The sequence below is a fragment of the Oryza glaberrima genome, chromosome 11 (genome assembly GCF_000147395.1).
Source record: "Oryza glaberrima chromosome 11, OglaRS2, whole genome shotgun sequence".
Classification (NCBI taxonomy): Eukaryota; Viridiplantae; Streptophyta; class Magnoliopsida; order Poales; family Poaceae; genus Oryza; species Oryza glaberrima.
Genome location: NC_068336.1, coordinates 2,810,085 through 2,821,358, shown reverse-complemented (window position 1 = coordinate 2,821,358; position 11,274 = coordinate 2,810,085). Strand labels below are relative to the sequence as shown.

General features: G+C 45.0%; 1 protein-coding gene across 1 annotated transcript; it reads right to left on the bottom strand.

Moving 5' to 3' along the window:
- Positions 1-8,320: 8,320 nt before the first annotated feature.
- LOC127754332 (disease resistance protein RGA2-like) lies at positions 8,321-10,074 on the bottom strand. The gene has a single exon (XM_052279819.1). It carries the CDS (start codon positions 10,001-10,003, stop codon positions 8,522-8,524), a length of 1,482 nt encoding a protein of 493 aa, XP_052135779.1. The 5' UTR covers positions 10,004-10,074; the 3' UTR covers positions 8,321-8,521.
- Positions 10,075-11,274: the final 1,200 nt, after the last annotated feature.

The following is an 11,274-nucleotide window of genomic DNA, read 5'->3' as shown; positions in this document are numbered from 1 at the left end:
GTAGAAAGGGGTCATTTTGTGTAATTCCATCCATTCCATAGGGGTATATTTATAAAAATACTGATAGCTACCAGTAGCGAACTAGCTAGCGATCACACATTGTGTTCAAATGGGCTGGGCTCCTTCAGACGATATGGGCCGTCCGCCGTCGTTTTCTTCTGTTTGCTCCATATCGCCGTCACGGGTTGCTGTCTACTTCTTCCGTCCCATAAAAAAACCAACTAGTACTGGATGTGACACATGCTAATACTACGAATCTAGGTATACCTCTGTCCAAATTTGTTGTACCAGAATGTGTCACATCCAGTTCTAGATTTGTTTTTTTCGGACGGAGGGAATACTTATAAGATGTGTAAGTGGTAAACCTGCGAACCAGGGGTGCCTTCAAAATATGTACAAAGTAATCATCATGTAATTTTAGAGAAAAACCAACAACTTAATAGTTGAGCCCTAGTTAGCCCTACTCTTTAGTAATTTCTGGCCCCGCCACTGCTACGAACCTATTTATAGGACTTACCTAACAAGGTAAAATTAAAACTTTTGTTTTTAACATTGATGATGGTAAACGCACCATAATGCTGAAGTTGACAACTTTGATATGAAAGTTAATTTACATTTTTTTTCAATATGTATATACACACAAATTGCTCACAATTTATTTGCACGTCTGTGCGATAAACTAATGATTTGATCATCCTACATATCCTTCTATGATTCTTATCATTTGGATCAGACATGCACATGATTCATAAACAGATTTGATCTACATGTTTAGTTCATCTTCTACCAAAGTATTCTCCTTCCATCATCATCTTCCACCAAAGTCTTCCTCCTTCCATCATCTCACACTAATTAAAGACATTTTTGTTAGATATTCTACAGCATGTGAATTGTTGATCTCCAATTATCCATCATCTTCACTTACCATCAAAGAATTCGTTTTTACGACTTGGTCTAGTAGAATGAAAGTGTTTCTGACTATCTCCTTATCTGCAGATGGAATAATAAATGAGTAATCAACATATTTTATAAAGAGTAAATTGCACCCATGATACAAGAATTTTGATAGGTGGGTGTGATCTAGTGTAAGAACTTGAAAAATGAGTAGACTGGTACATGAATTTGGCAATCACGGAATTTTAGTTTAAAAACACCGATACATACCTTTGATTAATCATGATATTTTAAGGTTAATTGCTAGATCGTTGGCTCATGGATTCAATTTTGTGTTTTGCCATTTTCATCACCCGTGACAATGAATAATTAGTCGAATCGCTTGAAAATTATGTTAGTTTGCATGCACTTACTTTTGATATCATATATTTTTCAGTTTCAAATCGATAGATTATTTTATTATTATAACTAAGCAATTAAAAGCAATACATAATACATGTAGATCCTTGTGGAGATGGCCTGAGTGGGTGGTTTTTTGTATGACATAAAAAGTATGGTGTGGAATATTTATATTTTAACCAAAATGCACGCACCAGCCAAGTTATTGCATCTATATGTTTATTTTTCAAGTTATTGCATTAGACCGTCCTCACCTACTGTCACGCCCCAAACTAGTCCCGAGCGGAACTAGCCCGTGACGCTCCAAATTAACCTGTTAATCGATACCGGTCCCAGGAAACAATGCTGGTATCACAGGAAGACAGTATAACACAGCAACAGAGGTCTCTTTATTATAGAGTAGGAGTACAGTCATGTTGGGCTGCGGACAGATCCCGAGCTCACAACTGCATTACAAAAGGGAAGCGGAAGCCAAGACTTGGACCAAACATCACAGGCGCGACTTGGGAACTAGGCCAAAATCCTAAAACTCATCGTAGCCGGCTTGCTCCTGGAAGAACTCCTCGTCAGCGGGATCCGCTTTATCTTCTTCAGCAACTGGGGGGGGGGGGGGGATTATTTATATAGAGCAAGGGTGAGTACGGGAGTACTCAGCAAGCCATGGAAAATAGGTGTTTAATGCAGGCTTCAAGGAAAGGCTGTTGTTTTTGCAATTCATTTTATTTGAACTCCTTTCTGAAACAACTAAGTGAGTGCTTCTCAAACGACACGGATGAGACAGTGCGCCTCGTCCGGTCGGAGTATGTGCAATGTATCAGTATTTTGAATTGATCAAGATTGGCACCCGGCCAACAGCTTTCAAACGGCCACCCGGGCCTGGCTGATCCCATCAGCCACAGATTTTCCAAACATCAAACCCATTCCACAACAGCAAATTTCACAAGGCAGTAGTCAAACAAAACTACGCTAGGAATCACCTCACATCCGCCCATGACCGTGGGCACGGCTGTTCGAACAGTTTAATAACCTCTGCAGAGGGGGTACACTTTACCCACACGACATTACTAACCCGGATCATCCAGCCCGTGCAGACCGGCCATGACTAGAGACCTTAAAGGCTTTCATGACAAGGCATTTCGAAAGCCGACACAGGTTCACCTTATGCCAACGAGAGGGGTCCCAGACCAACACCAGATTAGGTCCCAGACCATACTGTGCCAGGAAGCCCAGGGGTCCTCCCCGACACCACCCCGGTGAATCCACATGTCTCTTGGCATCAAGGCTCCCCCGATTAGCTAGTTACTCAGCCAGGGCTGTCCCATTCCACCCATGTGATCGTACTTGTCTTATGTTCGGATGAAATTCCAAGGAAACGGTCCTTAAGTGCAAGAGCGGAAAACCGTACACCCGGTACGTTCCCCGGTCCGCGATTTTGGAAATTCATTTAGGTTCGCGAGCACCGACCCAGGTGTCGGGTTTTCCAAGTGTTTTGTAAAACCCAAGTTTTACCCAAGATGTTTCTCAGATTTTAAGTTTGAAGGCGACCGTCGATACTTGTGCAGTGGGCACGATTACCGAGGCGCAACTAGGTGGTTACAAGGAAACATGGTATAACAATTACAATGGAAAGGGTCAAATGCAGCAAGTTAGGTAGGTCCGCCAATCTGCTTTGCAGACGGGACAAGCAGATTAAGTGCAATCCTATTAATGCATAATATTTTTCAAGCAACATAATTAAGTTCAAATATAGGCTCAAGATGTTCAAGGGTGGCTTGCCTTGCTCGAGATCTTGAGCTTGATCCTCGAAATCCTCGTACTGCGGGTCTTCGGGCTCCGAAACTACACGCGAAACGGGACAACTCAACAAACGGCGAAAATAAAGCCCTATTATTGACCTCTAAGCGTGCCATTAGATAGATCTCGAGATTTGAGGAATTTTGGAAGTTGAACGGAGTCAAACGGACTTATGGTTGGGAAGATATTGAATTTCTAAGATTATTGGATTTTTGGTCTAAAGGAAAAGGATTTATTTAAATCCTTTTTGAAAAAGAAAAGAAAAGAAAAGAATGAGGGAGGGAAATTAGACTTTCCTCGGGCGGCTAGGGCGCGGCCCGAGAGAAAGGGGCGGCTCGGCCGAGCTTAATGGGCCGGCCGGCCCAATAAGGCAGCCCAAGGCGCAAGCGGGCGGGGAGGAGAGAGAGAGTGAGCCGGTGGGCCGGGTCCACCTTGCGTGGTCCCGGGTGGGACCCGCTTGTCAGCGACTCGGCTCACCATGAGCGAGGTGCACGCGGGGCGTGCTAGAGTTTGGGGAGGGAGGCGAGGCGCATGCGCGCGGTTCGCGGAGGGCGCAGTGCGGCGGGCCCACGCGCAGCCTCATGGCTCGCGGTGGACCGCGCGCGCGAAGGGGCAGAGGGAAGCGGCGGACCGGGGTCTGCTTGACCCGGTCGCGGCTGAGGTGGCGCCGACGTGGCGCCTACGTGGCTGCCACGCGGGCCGGCGGGAGGTAGACGACGACGCCGGCCGGAACGGACGGCGGACGACAGCGGCGAGCGGCGGAGCGAACCATGGCGATACAGGCGAAGGCGAGCACACCGGGATGTTGCACAGGACGAGGGGAGACGAGCCAACGGCTTGGATTCGTCGGGGGATGCTCGACGGCGGCGGATTGCGGCGGCGGCAACCGGCGGCGGGAGATGGGGGAAACGGCGATGAGGTCACGAGGGGTCGATTCCCGGCGGTGAGAGCATCTACGCGGCTACGGGAATCCGTTGCTAGCGTCGGATTAGGAGGAAACGCATCGAGGGAGGCCGGCGACGAGAGGCGCTTCCGAGCTCGGGCGGCGACGGCGGCGAGCACACGGCGAGCGACGGCAGCAGTCGGGGCGGCGCCGGCTAGCCACGGGGGGGCTACACATGCTACTACCGAAAACTAAGGGGAAGAGATGGATCGAGGAGGGAGAACGGGGGGAGGCACTACCGTGCGGGGAAGGGGCGCAGTGACGAGAAACCGACAGCACGGGAGTGATCTCTCCGGCCTCGGGCCGGGGAAGAGGAAGAAGACGAGCGCCCGGAGTCCTCTTCCACGTCCTAGCGCGCACCGGCTCCTCCGGCACACGCGACGGCGGCGGTCGGCGAGAGGGACGGAGGGACGGCAATGGCGCGGGCGAAAACGGGGAAGATTTGGGAGGGGAAAAAGGAAGGGAGGCGCTTGGGTTTATAAGGCGGTGATGTCGGTTTGGAAACCGACCTTGGGCGGTCAAGGGAGCGAGGTGGCGCTCGGCGCTCGCGGCCAAAACGGCGACAGGAGGTGACGCCGGCGATGAGAGGAAAAAGAAGAAAAGAAGAGGGAAAGGGGGCTTGCCTCCTTGCCATCTCGGGAAAAGGAGGAGGGAGAGAGGGCGACGCGGCAGAGGGGGCGGAGGGCTCTGCCTCCGTCCCATGGAGGCACGCGCGGGGAGTGGTGGGGCCGAGTCGATGACGACGGCGATGACGGCGGACCGATTTGGAGTGGAGCGGCGACACGGGCGGCAGACGCGGGGTAGGCGCGGCAGGCGCTGACGGCGGCGGCGACTGGCCGGTCGGCCACCACGGCGCGCGCGCGCGCGGGCGGCGCGGTGATTTGGGCGGCATCGGCGGGAACGGCAGCGAGAGCGAGAGGGAGGGCTCGGCACGGCTCACGGCAGAGCGGGGAGAGAGAGAGAGAGAGAGAGAGAGAGAGAGAGCCGGGGAGGGAGGGGAAGATGGGCCAAGAGGGATTCGGCCCATCGAACCCGAGGGAGGCAAAATAGACTTTTGCGAAGGGATTTGAATTCGGGAAGGATTTGGATTCGGGATTGAACTCGACGATAGATCGGGGATTTGAGATTTGAGATGGCACGGACACTAGACAACAAGCAAAGAAACAGATTTTGCAATTAGGATTTTTAAGAGATAGTTTTCCCGCTAGGCGCCACGACGGAACGGGCGCTACAGCTACTAAGCTTATGTACTTTAGATGCAATTTACTCTTTTATAAACCAGTCCAGTCATCCGTTGGGTTTACTAATCAACTTGTTTATGATGCATTATTCCTGGTTTTGTACATTGAATACAGCGTGATTGTCAAACAAGGCATCTGGCATGATATGGTGAATCCTGCAAGACAATAAAAAAAGTTGATCAGTGTGTGTTGGGTGGAAGAGAACATCCTCCATACAAATTTTGCCATAGAACAGGTAAAAGGAAACAGTCAACGATTTCATCTTCACACCACAAATTTGACACCTGAGACCTTTCCAACCTCTGTTCAGCAGAACAAGCTGAGGAAATTTTTATTTTTCATAAGGATTTGAACTCCACACAAATTCTTGTGTGGGAAAAGAGTATAGCCAGCTTTCAGAATCTGGTACAAAATCCCACCTTTTGGCCAACCCGGAAAAAAATAATCTAGTAAAAGCTTCTCACACTAAAGAATTCGACCTCTCCCAGGTTTCAAAGTATTTTTTTTTCTTAAGGGTGTGTTTAGTTCTAAAATTGGAAGTTTGGTTTAAATTGGAACGATGTGATGGAAGAGTTGAAAGTTTATGTGTGTAAGAAAATTTTGATGTGATGAAAAAATTAGAAGTTTGAAGAAAAACTTTGGATCTAAACTCCGCCCAAAAGCGCAAGAAGGCTGCGCTTCATTTTATTAAGGAGAATTTACACAGGAGATACCGAAAGGACTATCCCCCAGGACTATCCCCCAGACACGTCACACAGGAGAGACTGAAATGGTTACACAGGAGACCTTTTTTTTTTAGGGAAAACAGGAGACCCTTAAAAGTGAGGATTCCTCTTCTTCTGACAATTTGTATGAGAAAAAAGATTTGATCAAATCAATCGACATTTTCCTGGTTTCCCTACAAAAGAGTTCGTCTAAACTTCGTGGTTCCAAAAATTACTATTCATCACCTCTGTCACTTAGGTCTTTTTATTAAAAGTCATGTTATATACTCCCTCCGTTTCACAATGTAAGTCATTGTAGCATTTCCCACATTCATATTGATGTTAATGAATCTAGACATATATATCTATCTGGATCTATTAACATGAATATAAATGTGGGAAATGCTAGAATGACTTACATTGTGAAAAGGAGGAAGTATGTTGGAATTAATACATGGGCCTTAGCCCATTCGAAGATTATCTTTTAAAAAATCACAAAAGGCCACCTCATGGGATGGCATGTATGAGGAGTTTAGTACCACCTTGCTCTTAGCCACTTGAAGCTTGTAAGGTGGAGAGAAGAGGCGGAACACACATTTGCGCTCACTTGCCTGGCCTGGCAGCACGCGTGCATGATGTACGCGTCGAATGGTCCGCCAAAATTGGCTCCTCACCATCAAATTTGTTTTGCTGTGGAAAATTCGGACTTTTTTGTTTTGGAAACACTCCGAAAAACCCGGTGTGTGAAACGGCGTGGAGTCCGGATAAGTTACGCACGACTTATACGGTTCGGTTACGCGGAGCGGAGATCATGCAGGCATCCTGATCAAGCGTCCTGATATCTCTATATAAGTTGAGCCGCCGCCTCCACGCAACATATTCAAAATCAATCTAGGGTTTGCCTACTCCTTTGCAATGCGCTGTTGCTCGTGTCTACTCCATCCCGCTCATCGGCGTGCACCAGCGATTGGGAGAGTAGGTCTCCGGAACCTCCGCCTTCGACATCCGACACCGGGAGAAGGCGGCGATAAGGTTTTGGGAAGCGTTTCGTGCGACTACTCCCTGTTCATCCACAACGGCTCGTCTTCCTCTTCGCTCGGGTGCTGCGCGCCGTCGTCAACGCCCACAACCGCGAGTAATTTCTGCCGAGCAACCAATCTTTCAATATCCTCGGTACGTGTTCAGCATGTTGCGCATATTCGATCTATTCGTGTTTTACTGTCTAGTTTAGATGTGTGAATCTTATTATGCGTTTATGCTAGTTTACATTTGTAATGTCATGATTTATTTATGGAATAAATTAAATCATTATGTGCTTTTAAATTCAACAATATAACCTACGGAAGTTATCAGGCGTCAGCAGTAGTTTGCCTCCCTATCCATTTATCCACCCAGAACAAAGTTCTTTAACCATGGCCAACTGTTCTTACCGGAACCATGCAAAAAGAAAAAGGGAACAAATAAACAATCATTTGATACATTCTGTGAGGAAAAATTCAGACAACCCAACAATTCTTTCAACATGTCAGGCTTTGGATTGAAATAAAAGGCATTTATCTTCAGCCTGACAATGATGACAATGTAGTGTGTTGTGGTTGTGGATGTCCAAATATTCCACAAAGTCAGTCTACCTTGTGGAATTCCAAGGTAGCCTCATAACTCTATTTCGAAGACCCAAACTGAAAACAAATGCAGATTCTTCACTGGGATTGCAAATCATAACAAGATCTTAACAGCCGATAATAATTTGGCTACGCGAGCAACGGAGCAAGGCCACACCATCCGATCATCTGCAACAAACATGCAAGACTGCCATGCATCTTCTTCACCCTAATGATCAGGAAGTTTGGGACCCTGTTTTGAGGTGAGTAAATTGCAAAAACATGGATAAAATCCGACCAAAACTTGTTGATAGTTTTACAAGCTGGTGGCAGCATGTCCTAGCATACCAAAAAGAGATGAAGAGGAAGTTTAATAGCCTGGTAATTTACAAATATTGGAAGGAGAGGAATAGAAGAATCTTCCAAAAAGAAATCTGGATTTCTCAACATCCAAGAGGAGATCGAGCAGCATGAAAGACTAAACCAAGAAGAAATTAATCTAAACGAATATCTGTAAAAAAAACATATTAGTAAGGTAGTTGAAGTATATAAAGTCAGCTGTGACTACGATGGAACTGATGAAAGGGGCTGAAACTAATTGAGAAGAACACTAAATTGGCCATACATAGGGCATCATAGTCAGAACATTGAAGTACAATATTTTGAAAACATTTCTGTCACACACATATATAATACTAGTCAGATAGCAATAGGAATTAACTGCATCTTGCATATCCAAACTGATAAGAGAAGAAACAGAGTTTTCTTTAGAAAAGAAAAACGTTTATGACCAATACATGTGCTACTTAGACCTGAACTGTTTGAACAATTTCAATAGTAGTTCGAATCTGTCAATGGCATATAGTTCAATATCTCTTCGAACTATACCATCGACAATATAATTAATTCCTTCGTAGAAAGTTTCCATCAGCTTAAGGGTTATGCTTATATTTCTCTCAATGCTTGATGGTTCCTCCTGCCAACCTTGTACCGTCGTTTTTGTTTCTCATAAGTAACTATGTAGTTAGAGTACGGTGGGATGCGGGATTTCCATACCAGCACATCAAACTTGTCTTCAGCAGGAATATCAGCACCCAGTTTCAAATCTTGTGATGTTAGTTTTGGTAGCTCACTTCCAGGGCCAGCCACCCTAACATCGTAAACCAGGCAGCCTTGAACTTGAGCACCCACAAAGGCTACCCTGGTGAAATCAAGAGGGGCATTTCTTTCAAGAAGATCTTCAGGGTGTACACCAAAGGAAGACAAGTGCTTTTGTGCCACCTCTCTTATGCATAATAACATGCTCTGCCAGAACTGAGTGCTGGGATTAGCTCTTAATAGTCCACCTACTACGGTCGCACCAAGAAATCCTCCCCTCATCTCAGTAGCCAACTGCATACCCAGAGATGCTAGCTTTGGATGCTCATCAGGGTCCATACTTCCAAAGGCAAGCGCCTTGAAGTAGTACCAGTACTCTTCTTCAGACAGCCTCTTCAGCCTGATGGGTTGGGCTGTCCCAAACTTAAGAATGTCCTCTGTTGTACCTATCACTACAACCTTAATTCCAGTACCGGGCATATTCTGCAAATATGATTGAAATTTTGTCCAAGCTGCCTCATCCACATCCCAAATGAACTCAATAACAAACAAATATTTCCCTTGAGAAGCCTTGGAGTTAAGCGAGAGCTCTCCGGTCTTCAGATTGTCTTCTTTAAAGAAAAATATATGGGAGAAGCAGTCGCGCACCCTCTCATCCAGGCAAGCATGTTGCACAAGAGTTTTTTTCCCAATCCTTTGAGGGCCAATAATAGGAAGAATGCTAACATATGGATCATGAGGATCATTGCAAAGCAAGAAATTGATGACTTGCTCCTTCTCAATACGGCGACCAAACATACAGTTATCTATGTATAGATATGTACTGTAAGGCTGACGTGGTAGACGAGTCTGGCTACCAAGGAGAATGACAAATTCCCTCATATCTGCAATCTTAGTTTCTAAACCATCAACAACATCTTTCAGGTTTGTTTTGCTCTTGCTACCAAAGGCTACTGGTGTGCGTTTTCTTATGGCATCAGCAAAACGAAAGCGCTTGCGAGAGTTACAGGCAGACAAGGCAAATGACTGAATCTCATGACTCACCTCATCTTCGATGCTCTCTTCTTCGGGGGGTTGGAACTTGATCTTGTCGAGCATGTAGTATCCGAGGTAGAATCCCTCAATAAGTCCCTTTAGCTGCAGGAGCATTCCTTGATTTGTGATATGGCGCCTTTCTGCTTCCTCAACAACAGAGTGCATCCTCAGCAAGATGCGCTCCAGCCTTCTACGATCATCCTCCTTACAAGTATGGTTGTTGTAATTTTGCGCTAAAGAAGAGATGAACCGGCCGATAAGATCACTTGCCACAGCAGAAACCAGAAACTCCATGCTTACCAAGCTAAAGCTCTTCTTGAGTTCTTGGGAGCAAGTAGTCAAAATGGGACTTTTCAGAGCGAGAGAAGATCATAGAGGTGAAAAAGAAGCTAGCTATAAGAGTCAATGACAACTCAACAAAAAATTAGTAACAAGTGCTGAAGGCAGTTCACGCAAGCTGGCTCTATCTGAACCAGAATTTTCTCTTCAAAAATAAAGACTAAGCATTTCCAGATTTGCATGTTTATACTTTTCATTACTGGCTATAAAGCACATGCCGATTAGTAACAATTAGGAAGTATAGTATCATCACTTATGACAAATCATAATATATATATATATATATATATATATATATATAAACAAAACACATACAAACTATCCATATTTAATTTCAGCATATTTCTTAAATATACCATATTGCAAAAGTATGCTGCATGTAAAATAAAACCAAACAAATTTTGCTCATCAAATCTACTAATTTAAAAGTTACTGGCGATCAAAGTGAAAACAATACCAGTCAATGTTGACAAGTAGTTGGGAGCAGAGTATATGTTCCTTTGTCTATCTGACTATCTCCTTGTCTGCAAATAGAATAATGAGTGAGTCAGCAGCACATCATATAAACCGTTCAGTGCGTTTACAAATCAACTTGGTTCTGAAACCCTGGTCAAAAAAAAAAAAAAACTTGGTTCTGAAACAAGCATTATTCCTGGTTGTGTGCATTGACCACAGCATGGTTGTCACTCCAAATCTCCAATATAAAAAAGGTATCTGGCATGATTTGGAGAAGAATTCAGCCAAGCATTAAAAAAGTTGATCACTATGAGTAGGGGTGGAAGAGATATTACAAACCACCCTCCACACAAATTCTGCCAAAGAACAGGTAAAGAAGACAGTCAATGATTTCATCTGTCCCATAAATTTGACATCTTTGTCACCTTTCCAACCAGTACTAAGCAGAACAACGAGAGGAAAATTTTGATCAATCCACAATTTCTGACAAGTTTAGATGAGAACAAAGATCTATCAAATCAATCCACATTTTCTGGGTTTCTCCTACAAGAGTTCTTCTAAGCCTTGTACTTCCAAAAGTTACAATTCATCACCTCTGCCATTTAGATCTTTTTGTTAGAAGTTATCTTATATAACCTAGGAAAACTATCAGGCATCAGCAGGAGTTTGCTTCCGTATCCATTTATCCACCCAGAACAAAGTTCTTTACCTGTTGCCTATTGTTCTTACCAGCTATCAGAAAAAAAATAGAGCCATGCGAAAAGAACTAG

Excerpts from the sequence above, each read along its gene's own strand:
- LOC127754332 (XM_052279819.1), bottom strand. The coding sequence starts at position 10,003 with ATGGAGTTTCTGGTTTCTGCTGTGGCAAGTGATCTTATCGGCCGGTTC.